General features: G+C 44.5%; 1 protein-coding gene across 2 annotated transcripts in view; it reads right to left on the reverse strand.

Moving 5' to 3' along the window:
* Nucleotides 1-18,642, reverse strand: part of MYO3A (myosin IIIA) — a 115,122-nt gene that overhangs the window by 24,885 nt on the left and 71,595 nt on the right. Inside the window, exons 23-29 of one of the 2 annotated variants that reach the window (XM_053410098.1) lie at nucleotides 16,295-16,374; nucleotides 16,091-16,132; nucleotides 15,383-15,460; nucleotides 12,030-12,235; nucleotides 4,587-4,698; nucleotides 3,410-3,572; nucleotides 2,021-2,107 (exon numbers count right to left, since the gene is read on the reverse strand). In XM_053410098.1, the coding sequence (XP_053266073.1) occupies nucleotides 2,021-2,107; nucleotides 3,410-3,572; nucleotides 4,587-4,698; nucleotides 12,030-12,235; nucleotides 15,383-15,460; nucleotides 16,091-16,132; nucleotides 16,295-16,374 (768 nt within the window). The remainder of the gene's footprint in view (nucleotides 1-2,020; nucleotides 2,108-3,409; nucleotides 3,573-4,586; nucleotides 4,699-12,029; nucleotides 12,236-15,382; nucleotides 15,461-16,090; nucleotides 16,133-16,294; nucleotides 16,375-18,642) is intronic. The other variant, XM_053410099.1, reaches the window with a different exon arrangement.

Raw genomic sequence — 18,642 nt, forward strand, 5'->3', positions numbered from 1 at the left:
TTATTCATTTATTCATATACTGCAGCCTCCCCCAACCTGCTGCTCTCCAGATGTTGTTGGACTACAACTCCCATCAGCCCAAGCTAGCAAGGCCAAAGGCCAGGGATGATGGGAGTTGTAGTCCAAAACACCTAGAAGGCACCAGGTTGAGGAGGGATATGCTGCTTTTCAGGTGGACTTCATAAAATGGTTTACATAAAAATATATATATTAAAAATTAAGCAGTATCAAAATATATGCGGAGCAGTGTGTGTGTGTGTGTGTGTGTGTGTGTGTGCGTGTGTATATATATATATATGTGTGTGTGTGTGTGTGTGAGACTTTCTGCCTCTTCTCTCTCACTCCAAGGCAAGATGGTTCCTCTTGTGGCAGTTTGGATAGGGAACACCATCACCAACTCCAACGGTGTTAAATAGCACATTATGGATTTTGACCGAGTTGACCCTAACAAAGAACTATGCCTGTTTATTTCAGTTATCTGTATTCCGTCCCCAGAAGCGGAGGACTCCTTTTTCATCAGAATGCCTTCTTATTTAGCTCCATATTTACGTGAAACATGTTCACTCCCCTATCACAAAACTGGACTGGTTTGTCCCACACACTTGGCCTGGCAGAATGTGATGGTGGAACCCTAGAATGGTACATTGGACTATACTACATCATATTGCAGGTGGGGGGGGGAGGGACTGATAACCATTTTTGCATGCTCTCCTATGCAAATAAAATGATAGCCCATTGGGAGGGGGTGGGGAGATTCTCTCCCAGCCCACTTCTAGATGTGATAGCATTGCAGTTTCAGGGAGGTTTCTTTCCCATAGGGAAACAGTCATACCTGATGGGTTGGTCATGCTGGCTAATGGGAATTGAGAGTTCAGTAATACCTGGTGTTTCTCACTCCTACATTAGAGGGTTCCTAAGCATTGGAGTGGCTACACCCAAATAGGCAGGGAGGGTTGGAGAAGAATTCAATTTTTTTTCAGCAGAGCAATCTGATCATCCACCACTCCTGAAATTGCTCCTGGATATCTCAGTCAGATTATGCACTTATCCAGATTTTGTAATGTAGCTCCTTTGCACAAAAAGGGTGCACAAAATGCATTAATTTTACGCATTAATGCATACAATATGTGCTGCTTTATGGGGGGAAAGAATGGAAAAGCACTTTAAAATGTGTGTTTTATGTAAAGATGTGTATTTCACCACACATTTTTTTTTAAAAAAAACACCCACCAACAAACCTGCATGAAACAGGATAGAAATGACTGGTGGTCGAGCACCAGTGACACTGGAATGATATAAAATTAGACTGCTGCAGGTTTAGTCATTGCCTCTTCTCAGCAGGGCTAAGGAAGCTTCCTGCTCATGCAGAGATTTTCCCTGGTGAAGACCAGTCTATCGTGACTCTGATTCATGTTCCCTGGTTCTGGTTCCTGGCTCTGACCTCCAGTTTCGCTCCTAGCTCCCATTATCATGCTCCCCACTATCATGGCTCAGCTCTTGACAGACACAAACGAAAGCAAAGCCGGAAGTTGCAGATCTCCCATCTAATCCAGATACACAGCCAAGGATATTGATGGTGTTACCCTCAACCTTTGAGAAGAGCTTCGACGAAATACAAGCCAAATTCTTTTCCAGCCTACCTACCTAGCTAAAGGGGCATAGTTCAGTAACATCTTGGGGGAAACCCATCTGAATGTCTCACACAGCACAGATAAGTGGCGAAGTAAAGTCAGTTTGAAGAGACATGGCTTTATTCCAACCCCCCTTTATTAATAACAACTCAAAATTCTTAGACCCTCCAAAGACCCACGTCTTGCTTTGGAGGGGAGATATTAATGCATAATAAACACACAACACTGGTAATGACTCTTTTTGGATAATTTAATCATTTGCTGTGATCTTTGTATAAGGCATTCTGCAGCTATGGTAGATACGGTCATGTATGTTTACTCTAAGCTGTTTTTATTTTTATTTTTCGAAACCAACAAGAATTATTTACAAATTATAAAAAAATACTTGCCAGCCTGTAGCTTGGTAATGCACACTTCGATTTTGTATGCTGCCTTTGCATTTGAATACTGCTTGCGAGTAACATATCCCCGGTAAGCTAAAGAGAGATAGTGAAAGCTTTTTTAAGCAGACACAATTATTTTCACTGAAGTACTGATGCTTGCTCAGAGTAGAAACAGAGAAGAAATACATTCGGAACCAGGTATATAAATGAGATGTTACGCAGATTCCAAGATCATGATAAGAAAGCACATTTGGATCAATATAAACACAGTTTTCTATGCTCAAAATCAGCCTTCCCCCAAATTAGTACCCTCTAGAAATTGTTGGACAACTCCTCTCACCAACTGTGGCCACTGTACATACTAGCTGGGGCTGATGAGAGCACCAGGTTGAGGAAGGGTGCTCTAAGTTCAGGACCAAACTATTAGTATTATTCTCTTGAAACAAAGCCCATTCAATTTTAATAGGGAACAAATCTTAAGTGTGGTGAATGGATCAAAGTTCCACCCATCACATTAAAAGCGTGAAAGCATTAACCATCAAAAGGGCAGATTCTCCACATGTTGTGATAAAAGTTCCGCTTGTGGTTAACACAATAAAATCATAAAAGAACCTACTGGATCAGACCAAAGACCCATCTAGTCCCACAGCCTGTTCTCACAGTGGTGAATCAGGTGCCTGTAGAAAATAGGTCCCAATACTGATCCTTGAGGAACTCCACTTTCTATTTCACTCCATTCAGAGAACTGTCCATTTATTGCTACTCTGTGCTTCCTGCAACTTAACCAATTCCTGATCCTCTAGAGGACATCGCCTCTTATTCCTTGACTGCCAAGCTTACTCAGAAGTCTTTGGTGAAGTACTTTGTCAAAAGCTTTTTCTAAGTCCAGGTACACGATGTACTTGCCTTGTCTTATTCAATGAAATTTTCAGGTGGTCTTACGCTTAGATTGCTCCTGTTCTTAAAATAACATGTCATTCTTTAAACGGGGCCTGCCATTACATGCCATTAAAAATACAATTTTCTGGAAAATAGTCCACACGGAGTGGAAACACAACTCTAGGGAGTGTGTCTGTGTGTATACACATTAACCCCACCCCAGCTACAACTGAACCTTCACTAAATATTCCCCTGGCCACCAGTTCAAGGTGCTGTGGGCTTGACTCTTGATATCACCATGCAATATATATATAAATTTATATATGTTAAAATATAAAATTTGCTACTCAAGGTGACTAACGACAGCATAAAGGTAACAAAACAAGATAAAATATTATCCAACAACCAATCAACCGCAACAAAAATAGCACCTGCTGTTTTTCACCGAATTTCTTATTTCACATCAATATGAACAAATACTTGCACATAATTATGTTTGTTACATTGAACCATTACCTGCTTGTATTTTAATTGCACTTTCTTCCCTTTTCTCCTTTATCTTTTTGTATCTCTTTGAACCAAGCCATCCTCTGACATACGCTTGAATCAAAACAATCCTGTTAATGGTCTCCTTTCGCATTAAGTTCAGCTGCTCAACATGATAGTATTTGAGAAATACCTGTAGGAGGTAAAAAGAGAAGAAAGAACTACATGGAAGGCTGATTCCTTCCATCCATAAATGGCACCCCCAGTGTTGGACTCTCCAGAGTTTAAAACAAGCAGTTGTAAATCTGCCTTAATCACGGCTGTTTGTTCTTGAGGAATATATTTCTCTATCTCTCTGCCAATCCTGGACTCATCAGAACAGGGAAACTACTGACAAACACAATAACTTTTAATTCCAAGCTGGCTGAAATGCATGTGAACTTGCATACCGCATCATAACAAAACATAATGTACTTTTCCAACACATTTTCCCTCTCCTTGGATCTGACTGTAGTGGCGGAGCAGGCAGAGAATATGGGACAGTCTCCTTAGGAAGGCATTTAGCTGCACCCAGTTATACAGGTGGAGCTGAGATCAAAGGAACTGGGCTCAGTTACTGCTTCAGCTCCAACATGATGTGTGAATTTAGACTGGACAACTTTTAGTTTATCTACCTTTTACTCACCCACCTGCCCAAAGAAAAGAAAAGAATGAGAATATAAGGTGATGTTTTATGAAGAGCAACACACACATGATTGATAAGAGCAATATATCTAGTGTTAGTGAATTTGTAATGCTCAACAAGAGACTGGACGCCACACCTTAACAGGCCCCAGTGGAATTTATTTATTTCATAAAATGTATATACTGCTTTTTTTTAAAAAAAAGCCCCAAAACGGAATTACGAGGGATCTGTCTTCATCTTTCCTGTCTTCTCTGCAGCCCATAAGATTACAGTAGGGAAAGACTTACCGTACCCAATGTACAGTAGGTGGTACATTGGGTAGTTTTGTGGGTAGGGCATGGATGGATCTGTGAGATGGACAAGGAGCTTTTGGGACCATGTTGCCCTTAGATCCCTGGCCACAGCAAGATGTAGCCTCATTCCAACTTGTATTAGCAGAGGCAACTCTTTTCAAATCCATCAGTATAGTCATTTATACCATTTATTTCAACGGGGGCTGCATCTAATGAGCAAAGATACTACCTTAGTTTTCCCAAGTATCCAGTTATCAAGCTGGGCTTTTTCCAAGATGGCAGCACAAGTTTCAGGGCTTACAGGGGGTTTGTCACTTGATTTGTAACAAAGGAGATAGTATCTAAGACAGAGAGAGAGAAACCCAAATCCTTTAGTATTGCATTTGCAAAAGACATTCAGCGTCAATCAGTTAACTTTTATTTCATTCATACAAACTGTGAACTTGCATGCATAACAGTTCACAGCTGAACTGATCAGCACATTCAGAAAAACCATGTGGTACAGCCCCCAGTACGGTGCCATGTTAACATATCAGTGGCGAATGGCAAGTCTGAATGGTCCCCAACATAAAAACGAAAGAAGTGTATATACCAGATATCAAATATACCAGAGAGAAGGCTAAACAACAAATCTTCTTCCTGACAAACACAAGTTTTGCACAGGAAGCGGGTTTTCTGAATGGGAGAGCATTCCGTCATATTAAAGCCTTACTTTGGAATTACCCAGAGGTCCGGCGGTCCGCCAACCCCGTGGCCAGAGGGGAAAAACAATTCCAGAGACTTCTTGGTCAGAGAAAAGAGATTTATTGAGATCTGCGCAGAGGCAGCCAGTGGAGTCCTCTCCAAAGACTGGCCACGCCGATACAAGTAAACAAACATTTTTATACCTGAGAACATGTCCATCTCCCCAATTCCCTCCAATCAGCTGGCAAGGTTAAGCTTATTTCCTTATATGGCATATGGCTAGCTAAACGCCCCTCCTTCCCTTGTTCGTGTGTTCTTCTCTTGCGTTACTGCAGCAGAGAGCATGTGCAGAAAGCAACTGCAGTTTCTGCTTAGCTGAGAGAAAAAAGAGGAAATGGGCCTCCCTGCTAGCCGGCAGAAAGAGGAAGTGGGCCTCTTCCCTGCCAGCCGCTGCTCGCTCTCTGCTAGCCGGCAGAAAGAGGAAGTGGGCCTCTTCCCTGCCAGCCGGCAGAAAGAGGAAGTCGGCCTCTTCCAAACTCAGCAAAGCAAGCAATTTATCAGAGCAATTTATCAGAGCAATTTATCAGAGCAATTTACTTTAGAAAACAATTTATCAGAGCAATTTACTTAAATATAAAATACAGGGAATACCTTCCCTCTCCCTTCATTCCCTCCTCTTCTTTTGGGACAACCTATCTCCTAGGTTCGTCCTGGTCTCTCGGGTTTATAATCCTGGGGAAGAGCAATAAGGGCCATGATTCTTTTTGCATCACACCTTGTAAACATTGCACGAAGCAGGGTATACAGAGGCAAAGAAGCAGAAGGATTAACAGCGGCCCTGCTAATAATACCACAATATGCCTGAGCCAACTGCCATGAGGCAGCCAAGAATATAACCAACCCCATAGATCACCTCCTGTAGTTTTCAGCGGGTTTCCAGCTATCATTGTTTCCATGTGGTCAATGGTGGCTGAAATATTATCTGGGACATATCTATTTTATTGCTGAAGGGCCCACTGATACTCGTGCTCTATCAGCTGCCTTGCTTCTTGGGAGGTTGTGTCCCACCTCTCTGAGGAGGAGCCTATTATCTTAACCAATTTTCCCACCTGTCCTTGTGGATGCTTAATACTCTCATGATTTCTTCCCAACACACTGTATCCGAAAGGGGCTTCTCCCTCTACATATATTAACATATACCCACAGGAATATATATATCCACCCTTGCAGAGGCCTGACACACGGAGTGACCATATCAAAGAGTTCTGGCCCCAATATCAAAAGTCCTGGCGGTGCCTTAAAATTTGCTGGGGAAAAAAGTCTCTACGTTGGGGACGCTGCCCGCGGGCGTCCCTCCCATCCACTTGTCCAGCCGTCTGGCGCTCTTCTGGAGATGGTTAGCTTCAGAGGATCATCAGGATTTGGTGTAACTGTCCAATCTAAAATAGCCTTCTTCACTTAAATGTGGTGGACCCAAGGGGTGAGGTCAGCAACTTTAACAGCAGTGGGCCTGGGTCCACCTGGTAGAAAGAGAGAAAATCTCGGGAGAATGACTGCACATAATTATCAAACTGCACATTTTGACTAGCATGGGGGGTTATTGCAAAACTGAGTGGACAAAGGCTGGTCCATTGTCAGATCCTATTGACCTAGGTAGCCCATAGCGGGGAATGATCTCCCTAAGCAGGCACCTGGTTACTTCAAATGCCTTTTCAGTTCTGGTAGGCCAGGCTTCAACCCATCCTGTATACGTGCAGATCGCCACGAACAGGTAGCGGTATGGTCCACAGCGGGGCAATTTAGTGAAATCCACAACAAGGTCTTCCAAGGCTACCACTGCATAGCCTGCTTTTCGCTGTCCAGCCTTAACAAAGCTGCTTCCATCCACAAACCATGAAGGCCAGTGGGGGTTTGCTTCATCTTTGAGGTCAGGCCTGCTAAAATATTCTTCATCCATTGCTTCAATGCAATCGTGCATCTGTTCCTCACCTTCTCCTACCGGCAACAGGGTAGCTGAGTTGAGGGCGGTGGTGACCTGAAACTTCAAACGCGGGTGCAGCAATAACATTTGACATATTCTCATTTTAGCCTGGGAGAGAAAATAGGTACCCTTCATGTCAAGCAAAGCTGGGACTGCATGCAGGGTCACACAAATGGTGTCTTGGCCAAAGGTGAATTTGTCTGCTTTGTTCAGTAGGGTGGCTACTGCCACAACTGCTCTCATGCACGGCGGTAAGCCTTGTTCTGTAGGCGTTAGGCGCTCAGATAGGTATGCCACTGGCTGTTGCCAGCTTCCCAATTTTTGGCACAAAACCCCTTTCGCTGTCCCTTGGTCCTCATCCATGAATAGAGTAAAGGGTTTCTCAGGATTTGGGATGCCAAGCGCTGGGGCTTGCTGTAGTGCCTTCTTCAAATCCACGAAGGCTTGCTGTTGTTCTGTGCCCCAAACAAAGGGGTCTCTCTCAGTTCCTCTGGTTGACTCATGTAGAGGCTTGGCAATGATGCTGTAATTAAATATCCATATCCTACAAAATCCTGCAGACCCCAGAAAGCCACGGAGTTCTTTGGTTCTGGTATCAGGATAATAGCCTGCTTCCTTTCTTCACTGGTAACAAAGGGGTGTTTCACTGTGATTGGCATTGCCTCAAGATCCTATGTTGGAGCAGTCACTCTAGATGCACCTACACTCCTTCAGCCGCCCTTCGTGGGATGGGATACTTATTTACTGCAACAGGATTGACAAATGGCTTGGGCTTCACGATTATTGGTGGGATATTCTTTGCCATTCCTAGGGGGTTCACTTGTTCCAGAATACTGGCGGGGATGGGTCCCTCCTCTTCTTTTACCATCATGAGGCGCCAGTACTCCCTCAGGGGTGCCTCCACAACCAGTTCCCCAAGTGACATAGTGGACAATGTGGCTTCTCCCGATGGCTTAAAAGTAATTTGGGCTTGCAACTTTACCAACAAATCTCTTCCTAATAATAGAATAGGGCATTCTCTCTTCCAGTGCCCTTCCTGTCGGCAGATGGCGCACTGATTCCTTCCGAGACGGCTTCGCCCTCCTCCCCGGGCACTTCCTCTTTCCTGAGGGGTGGGTGTGGTAGCCTGTAATGCCATCAACTTCCTTGTTTGATACTTCTCCTTTTTTCTCTGGGCTTCCTCATCTCTCTGATTGTAAGTGGTTTGAGCTAACTCCAACATCCATTGCAGCCCATGGCCGATGCACCCCTCATGCTTCTGGATTTTTTTTTTTTTCCGGCGAATATCGGACGCTGCCTGAGCTACAAAGGCAGCCTTTATAATGGGGCGTTGGCAATATCATCTGGGTTCTCCTCAAAGGTAGGGTTCTAATTTCTCCAATTGCACACATCAGCACTTGAAAAAGGCACATGTTGGACTGTATAAGTGCATGGTGGTGCTTCCCCACCCTGTCCTGGGGGGGGGGGCCTGGTGGGTCATACACTCTGCGTAGAGGCATCATTGCAGTCCCACCCTTTTTCTGTGCCTTATGGGACTTATGGAGGGACGCCCTGGTTGCTGCTTCTATCCATTCCTTCTGCCATTTCTTCCCTTGTGTTGGGGAACATCCTGCTGCTGCCAACAAATGGGAACTAACATCCACTTCTTTCGCATAGGGTTGTACATACTGTTGCAATCTCAATTGTCTGATACTGTGTCCACATTTTTCCTTTCTTTGCTAACTCAATTAGTCCCTTCATAAACTCCTCATCATCCTCTTCCTCTTTGCTCTCTAATTCATCAACCTTGGAGGGTTCAGGCTGAGGGCCGGCTCCTCCCTGGTCCTGGGGCCCTGGGCCTCGGGGATTCGCTAGAGGGGCAGTTGGTGGAGCATAGGGTGGCGGCGGTTTAATGACTTCCCCCTCTTCTCCTTCCGGATCTGGTATCACCGGGGGGCCTTTCTGACTTCCCTGCCGGTCGGACTGCACAAATTGTATTTTGTGGGGCGTCGCCTCGGCAGGCTTTCAGCCACGGTGGATTCTTTTCTACATTGATTTTCCAGGTAGAAATATAGGGGATCTGGTCTGGGTGGACGTTCAAGATATTTTGATATAGTGGGTTGATTAGTTGCAAATTAAATCTGCCCTCCAAGGGCCAATTAGTTCCTTGGGTGGGCCAATCAACCTCACATAATGTCCTCATCCTCTCTCTTCTCAATTTGAACCCAATCATCATGCTTCGTAGCTGCTTTCCAGTTGGTTAAAAAGCATTTCAGAGGACTACGTTGGCTTGCCCCAGACCCCATTTTTCAGATACTCCGCTCCTAACCGGGCTTAAGATCCTTTCACACACCACACACTACAGACTGTGACTTGGCGAACTCTCGTTGCCAAGAAATGCACAGCCCTGCAATCGCTCGGCCAAGGGGACGCTAAGCCCCGGCCCACACTTGACAATTCAGCCACTGGAGTATCTGACATGCAACATACAAAACACACCCCAATATAATTCCAACATACAACACACAAAACACACCAAAATAATTTTCCCTCTGTTTCCCCTTTCCCCAACCTTACTGGCGGCACTCTACTGCCACCTCTGTTTCCCCTTTTCCCTTTTCCCGTCTGGCGGGGCGGCACCTTATTGCCACGGCCAGTTCCTTTGTTCCTTTTCTGGCGGCACTCTACTGCTCACAGCCAGACCCTTTATCCCTTTTCTGGCGGCACTCTACTGCTCACAGCCAGACCCTTTATCCCTTTTCTGGCGGCACTCTACTGCTCACAGCCAGACCCTTTCCTGGCGGCACTCTACTGCTCACGGCCAGGGGAAGCTGATCAGGCTTCCTACCACGCCCTTTTAGGGCTTACCTGTTCCACTGCGGACCCCTCCTTCGGCCGTCCTCTTTTCTCTCCCAACTGGGTGTCTCGGCTCAGGCACAGCGTGGCGATCTCCCCCTACGAACTGGCAGGGTGCGCGCTGGAGATTGCGAGCGCTGGTCCCGGTTGCTCACCCGGTCGAGTCTGGCCCCTCGGCTGGGGGTGGGGACCTCTTCCCGGCCAATGCACCAAATAAAGCCTTACTTTGGAATTACCCAGAGGTCCGGCGGTCCGCCAACCCCGTGGCCAGAGGGGAAAAACAATTCCAGAGACTTCTTGGTCAGAGAAAAGAGATTTATTGAGATCTGCGCAGAGGCAGCCAGTGGAGTCCTCTCCAAAGACTGGCCACGCCGATACAAGTAAACAAACATTTTTATACCTGAGAACATGTCCATCTCCCCAATTCCCTCCAATCAGCTGGCAAGGTTAAGCTTATTTCCTTATATGGCATATGGCTAGCTAAACGCCCCTCCTTCCCTTGTTCGTGTGTTCTTCTCTTGCGTTACTGCAGCAGAGAGCATGTGCAGAAAGCAACTGCAGTTTCTGCTTAGCTGAGAGAAAAAAGAGGAAATGGGCCTCCCTGCTAGCCGGCAGAAAGAGGAAGTGGGCCTCTTCCCTGCCAGCCGCTGCTCGCTCTCTGCTAGCCGGCAGAAAGAGGAAGTGGGCCTCTTCCCTGCCAGCCGGCAGAAAGAGGAAGTCGGCCTCTTCCAAACTCAGCAAAGCAAGCAATTTATCAGAGCAATTTATCAGAGCAATTTATCAGAGCAATTTACTTTAGAAAACAATTTATCAGAGCAATTTACTTAAATATAAAATACAGGGAATACCTTCCCTCTCCCTTCAATATGTTTCCCCAGCTGCCTTCTGATGCGGTGCAGGCTGAGAGCAAGCGTTTTTCTGAATATATAGATTGGGCTTCACTCCAATTTACAATGCTCCCAACTTGCTTCTGAGTCAAATGACTCTTTAGAGCTAACCTTCACCACTCGCACACACAATAGATTAGCACAGGAGTCAGCAACCTTTTTCAGCCGGTGCACCGTCCCTCAGACCATGTGGTAGGCAGGACTATTTTTTTTGGGGGGGGGGGAATGAACGAATTCCTATGCCCCACAAATAACCCAGAGATGCATTTTAAATAAAAGCACACATTCTACTCATGTAAAAACACACCGATTCCCAGACCGTCCATGGGCCAGATTGAGAAGGCGATTGGGCCGCATCCGGCCCACAGGCCTTAAGGTTGCCTACCACTGGAATAGCATAACTGTTCTTCAGTGTATTGTTGGTTGGTTGTATTTGTTGTTTTCACTGTTCCTAATTTATTGTGAAGGAATTCTTTAAGCTGAATTTTATTGTATCCGGAAAGCTGCTTCTTTGTAGACAGAACTACAGCACAGGATGTTTAATCTGTGCGGTATTCCTGAATCAAAATGCAATGCCTGTTCTCCAAGACTTTTCACCCCCACTTTTTCAGAAGCTTTCCCAGCATCAAGGGATGATTTACACATGCTTGTCAATGCTGGTTGACTTTAACGGCAAGCGATGATTTGCATGTGTGAACAGATAGCTGGAGGGATGCGGGTGGCGCTGTGGGTTAAACCACAGAGCCTAGGACTTGCCGATCAGAAGGTCGGCGGTTCAAATCGACGGGGTGAGCTCCCATTGCTCAGTCCCTGTTCCTGCCCACCTAGCAGTTCGAAAGCACGTCAAAGTGCAAGTAGATAAATAGGTACCGCTCCAGTGGGAAGGTAAACGGCGTTTCCATGCGCTGCTCTGGTTCACCAGAGGTGGCTTAGTCATGTGGGCCACATGACCCGGAAGCTGTACACCGGCTTCCTTGGCCAGTAAAGCGAGATGAGCACCGCAACCCCAGAGTTGGCCACGACTGGACCTAATGGTCAGGGGTCCCTTTACCTTTACCTTTCTACAGATAGCTGGAGATATAATACTGCAGACAAAACGTCTGTATTACCTTGCATCACTGAAAGCGCAAGACTTTTCAGTGGTGACATTTCCCACCTTTAACTGGCAGTTGGCCCATGTGCAGCAATCCAGTGTAGAAAAGCCTGAGTGAACCAGAATCTGGTTTGGTACTAAAATGTCATTTCTGGACACAGTCTACCAAAACAACATTTGTAAAGGGCTTACCGCTCTATGAAGTTAGCAAAGAGAATACGGTGAGAATAACCCTGTCTCCTGATCCGTGCCGTTTCCAGAATTCCTGTGTAGCGCAGCTGTACCAATACCTTTTCTCTGTCATATTTGTTTGCCTGTCGATCATTGTTCGGCTTAATGCAGCGTACAAAGTGAGGTTGGCCAACCACCATTTTAGATAGCAAATCCATGAGTGAGTACTGAAAAGGAAATACGGGGAGAAGCCTTTGGAACCCCTTCCATACAGTACCTTTCTTGTGAGTGCTCAAAAGCTTTGCAAAACTTGTATTCTTTGAAATCTTTTTGAATTTTCATTGCACCAGATTAAGAAGATTATGGGCCTGCCCACGGTTTATGTAGGCAATTATACAGTACGCTGTATTTGCGGTACCCCTGTAATGCATCTGGTATAACACGCGTGCAGAGAATTCACCTATAGTAGGAACTAGTACAGTTGCACCATTCCCATGCTGAAAACACCCTAACCTATATCCCATTGCAGGCACATAATTTCACAATTGATTACTGCCCTAAATTGTACTTTTATGGCAAATTCTAGATTCCAAAAGCAAGGTTTGCTGCCCTAGTGGTTGAAGGTGTGGGATATACATTTATTAAATTTATTAAATAATACTTTTTCAAATAGGTTGCATATGAGCTTTCGATTGTTCCAAAGAAACTGAGAACATTCATTGTCTTGACTTTTCCAACAGGTAAGTAAATCGTGGGGTTGCTTTATGTACTGTACTGAACTGGTTTCTAAAACAACAATGAAATTTGTAAAAGTTAGTGTTGTAAATTGCTATGTAGATTTCTTAATAAAGGCTTGAAAAGCAGTCCCTGCAGCTTATAATTTACATTTCCCAGGGATGCTTGTGTCATCTTCTGGCTGATATGCACACTGTCACTTTTAAGCACTACTTCTTGGTTGCATACTTCTATGCTCAAAGTCATGGTAAGAAATCTCAGTATGACCTTTAGTGCTCAGAATTATTAATATTATTTTGTTGTGGCTCGTGGCTGAAAACAAAACATTGAAAAAGGGGTCTGTGGCCCCCTGTTTATTCTGCAGCCTTTATGAGCAGATGGGCGATGTAATTGCCTGTTGACAAGAAATTGTTAATGGCAGTTATGGCATAAAATGATGTTCTGACAGGTGTTCTGGAGAGTGTTTCCAACGCAGATTCTTATGCAAAACCAAGGAGCTAATTGTGCATCAGGTTGACTCAAAGGAAAATAACAGCAATAATGGAATAGCGCATTATTCAAATGTAAATTCAAAAAGTGCATTACGTTCTCCTTTGGTTGTGTACTGTAGAGTACCAATTTGGATGTGTACCACAGAATTATAATATTATCAGTGACATAATAATGAAGCCCAGACAACTTGGACAAAGCGACTGTTAAAATGTTTGGCAGTGACACATTTAAGTGCTGTTATGAACATTAAACATGCTAACAAACTACAGCCAGACTCTTTTTCTGACTGCCATTCTGTCCCTGTGGATTTCGGCCTCTCATATAAAATGGGGCCTGTTCAACCAATAATATCAACTATATTGTATTTTGCTTAGGGCAGTGAAGCTTCTGTCTCCCAATTGGCTAAGCTGCTATAGAAGCATAACAGATTCAGCTTTCCTGGGATCTAAACGGTTTTTGTCATTTCTATGTGAGGAAAGGAAAGTTGTCAGTTTGATTGGGATTGAAATCCATGGTAGCCGTGGAAAAAAGAGCTAAAAAAAACCTTCCTGTGTTTTTCTCCTTGACTAGAAGGACCACCTCTCCTGGTATGTCCCATGGAGGACCTTACGGTCTTCAAGCAAAAACATATTGGAGGTCCCAGGCCACAGGGAGGTTAGGCTGGCCTCAACTAGAACCAGGGCTTTTTCAGCTGTGGCCCCGATATGGTGGAACGTTCTGTCACAAGAGACTAGGGCCCTGAGGGACTTGACATCTTTCCGCAGGGCCTGCAAGACAGAGCTGTTCCACCAGGCCTTTGGCCAAGGCACAGTCTGACCCCCTCCTTTGGCAATCCTCATAGAACTCAAGCCCAATGGTTGCCATTAATTTGATTCTGAATTGATTTTAGAATGAATTGATTTTAGAATGCTGTGTTACTTTTATTGTTGTTAGCCACTCTGAGCCCAGCTTCGGCTGGGGAGGGTGGGATATAAATAAATTATTATTATTATTATTATTATTATTATTATTATTATTATTATTAAGCAGTTCAAACACGGAAACCATTCAACTTCTCTACAATAGAGAGAGGAACCTTAGCTCAGAGGGGGCCTGGCAGAAGTCCCCAGGTTCAGTCTTCGGCATCTCCAGTTAAAAAGGCTCAGGGACCAAGGCCAGGAAAGATCTGTGCCTGAAACCTTGGGGAGCCAAGTGCTGCCCATCAGTGGAGACAATGCTGGGTTAGATGGGCTGATAGTCAGACTTAAACGGCAGCTCATTGTGTTCACATGGCTGGAATCAGCAACTGGCATGGGCAGGAAAATTCCAGGGACCATGAGACTTGGAGGATCAACTGTGGCTAATATGGGTACCCTTCTACTAAAAAAAAATAAAAATACTGAGAAAACAAGAGCCAGGTGAGATGGCCCTGTCATCACATCCCCTGCTAAGCTAACTTGCGGGTGCACCAGAGAAACATTTGGCCAGCACCTAGCCTCCCCCTCAAGGTCACATGGGAGATGAAAAAATATATATCAAAAGCCGGAAGAGATATCCTGAAATGTAAACATCTGGAAAATGGCAGGGTATCAGTTTGAAGAAGAAGAGTTTGGATTTGATATCCCGCTTTATCACTACCCGAAGGAGTCTCAAAGCGGCTAACATTCTCCTTTCCCTTCCTCCCCCACAACAAATACTCTGTGAGGTGAGTGGGGCTGAGAGACTTCAGAGAAGTGTGACTAGCCCAAGGTCACCCAGCAGCTGCATGTGGAGGAGCGGAGACGCGAACCCGGTTCACCAGATTACGAGTCTACCACTCTTAACCACTACACCACACTGGCTTGAGTGAACCAGGGTGCCCTGAAGTGTTTTTCCTCAGAGGAGAACCTGTGGCCCTCCAGATTCACACCCCCCCCCCACTACGTACTGGTCATGCTGGCTTGGCCTGATGGGAGTTAGAGTCCAACAAGAGCTGGAAAGGGACACGTTTCCCACCCCTGCTTTGGATATTCTAATGTCAGTCTAAAGGCTTTCAAGTTCCAAGTGAATTATCTTATCCCTAAGGAGAAATAGAACTATTGCATCTATAGAGACGGGCCCAGAAATCAGCAGGCTGGCTGCTGCATAAATCATATATATTAAGAGGAAGAATAACAGCTAAAGCTTACTCTGAAATATGAAGCAACTGTCTGCGTTTTCATATTGGTTGTTTCCCTTGGATGATGCGTGGAATCCTCCGGCTCACTCTATATGTATCAAGAAAGAAAATAGCACCTCTTATCTATACAGTGTCTGAAGCTTATTGCACCAGTTCAACAAAGTGTCCTCTTAAAGAACACTATTAATAATAATAGAATAGTCATCCTAAGCTGCAGATGCTACTGAGTAATCACTAGGAAAGTCAGAGGTTATTACACTAAAAACATTACAATACTTTATCACACTGTACACACATGCAGAAACACACACATATACTGAACACAGTTTGATAACTGAACATACAGATAGATATCTGTCGCAAACGCATTTGAAGGAAAAATGGTTTGTCTAGATTTCTCTCTTTCTTTTTTTTTAAAGATTAGGACTGTTAACATCCTGCAAATAATAATTCTGTACCCTTGTCACAATGGTTGTTTTCAACAGAGCCTGATTAACCCCACAGCCAGAACCTTGGTATGCTCTCATTTTAAATAAACATACCAATCAGGAACACATTTACTTGGAATTAAAACTTCAGTGTAGTCCAGGAAACATACTTGCAAGGAAGCAGGCTTAGGGATGAGTGCTAAGGACAGTGACAGCAGAGAATTAATTTAGCTTTCCCTGAAGTAGTTATAAAACTATAGTCAGAAAGAAGGGAAATGTAGGTTTTTTACCTCACGGAAGGAATACGAATTGCACAACACAAAGAAATCCAGCTAAACAGAAAAGAAAACAGGAGAGAGAAAGAGAGAGGGAGAGAAACCAAGGTAGGGGTTACTTGCTTACTTTTTTTTGGTTTTGTTTTAGTAGCAACAACAACATTGCCCCTCTCGACTTCAATATACAGGTCCAGGCGGCTGCCCATGCGGTTTCCTTACCTTAGTTTGGCTGATTGATTTCTGTGGCGTCCATGTCTGGTAATTTATCGCACTCTTGGTTTTCGTATGTGCCAAGTTACCTAAGAGAAGAAAGAAGGCACCTTACTCAAAATGTCCACCCCTCTAGATATTAGTCCAGGGATGAGCAGAAGGTTGATCTACTGGGATAACTCTTGGAGACTTGCAATTGATCCGAAAGATTTCTGACTCCCAACTGTTTGACAATAGCAGTGGCAGAACGACTACCTCTCCCTATGACTGATGAAGTGGAGAAAGCTTTGGCAGAGGTCGCACACCCAGGAGGTCAGAGCCTCAACACTCGCTTCCCAGCAGTGGTGTTGCTTGCTGTTTACCGGAGGGAAAGGGCTGAGGGAGCAGGGAGATCAGGAGCGTGCGGGTGCACTGGCAGGAGTGACAAATTGTTTCCACTGGTGCACCTGCACTGTGCAAACCTCCTTGCCCCCTCTCCCTCTGATGAACAGCAGTGACACTGCTCTCAGGAAGTTAGCATTGTGGTTCCACCCAACTGGGCAAGCTGCTTCTGAGTTTGGAGCAACCAGGAATAGCTTTCTGGGTGGAACAAGGGTACGTTCAGCTCAGTTCTGTTATAGTGGTACCTCAGGTTACATACGCTTCAGGTTACATATGCTTCGGGTTACAGACTCCGCTAACCCAGAAATAGTACCTCAGGTTAAGAACTTTGCTTCAGGAAAAGAACAGAAATTGCACGGCGGCAGCAGGAGGCCCCATTAGCTAAAGTGGTGCTTCAGGCTAAGTACAGTTTCAGGTACCTCCAGAACAAATTAAGTACGTAACCAGAGGTACCACTGTACTCAGAATAAACCCCTGTGCTCAGCATCTGCTTAAGTTCCAAGTGAATGTATTTTGCCTTTGGGTGGATCTCAGGGCTGTCGTAAAAAACAACAACAACCAGTGGTTCCTCCCCCAAATGTTTGGGGTACTCTCATTTTCCTACTCATATTGAAATACTGCCCCTCAATGAGGCCAAACTTAGATTCACAAAATGTTTAGGGGTATGTATCCCCCCAGAAAAAAGCACTGATAACAACACAGTAGAGTCCATAAGATTGAAGTCTGCCCTCCATGTGTGATTATTATTAACAAATTTATAGACCAGATGAAACTTTTTATGTATGCAAGCACGGCTGTGCGGATTCTGTTAGTCCAGAAATGGAACTATGCTGAAATGGCAAAACTTACAGGAAGAATAAGAAACCAGGAAGAGGAGGTCTTTAATAAAGAATGGGGAAAGTTTATAATTTATTTGAAAAACTATTGCAAACAATTACACACATTGGTAAGATTGACAGAAAACTTGTATCAAAAATTTGAACTATGGAATGAAAAAGGATTTATCAGAATAGTCACGAAAGCGATGCAGAGGTGAAAATCATTATATTAAGATCCACAATGGGGGGAGGGAAGTCAAAGGGGACTACCGTATATGTTTATTTATTTTTTAATTCACTTGTTTATATAAAATAGAAAATACAAAAATAAAATTTATTTTAAAAAACATAATACATGTAGCTTTCAATGAGCTGCAAGCACATTGCTCGTTTCCCTTTTGCTTGCGAAGAGAGAAGATAATGAATACTTGGCATTTACATTTATTCTCCAAATCTTATTGATGTGATTACAGGACACCAGAGCCCCCCTTATCACCCTTGCCTTTTGTGGAACTGCACTACCTTAGAGAAGTGACTGGTGTGTTCTGCATCATTTTGAAGCATATAATACAATTTTATGATGGCCTACCAAGCTCTAATATAAACGAGGAACAAGTCTTAGAGTGCATTGCCCACGCTGGTGCAGGAAGCAAAGAGGGAGGCTATATTAATGAGCATTTTAAATGCCCTTATAAAGGGTTTATTTTTATGTTTTGCATTTATATCCAACTTTTTTCTCCAAGGAGCTGGAGATGGCATACATGGTTCTCTCCCGCTCCTTGGGTAATCCCCACAATAACCCTGTGAGGTAGGTAAGGCTGAGAGACAGCGGTTGGCCCAAGATCACGCAGTGAGCTTCATGGCTGAGTGGGGAATTGAAAACCTAGTCGCCCAGATCTTAGTCTGACATTCAAACCACTACACCACAACTGCCTCCACCCCCTGCAACTCTATTGACAGGCCCCCACCTGGTCCCAGAGCCAAACCGCAGCTGTGCCGTTGCCTGCCCTCTGATGGACAGCTGAGCAGCCTTTGCTAAACTTTCTTCTTTGTGTGGACTATGGTAGCCTGCAATTCAGATAGGGCAATGCGGACTAGCAGGGCCTAGTCTGCTTACTATGTGATTTGTGGGGACTTGATGCACCCAGTTTAGAGCAT

Source organism: Podarcis raffonei, chromosome 12 (genome assembly GCF_027172205.1).
Source record: "Podarcis raffonei isolate rPodRaf1 chromosome 12, rPodRaf1.pri, whole genome shotgun sequence".
NCBI classification, from domain to species: Eukaryota; Metazoa; Chordata; class Lepidosauria; order Squamata; family Lacertidae; genus Podarcis; species Podarcis raffonei.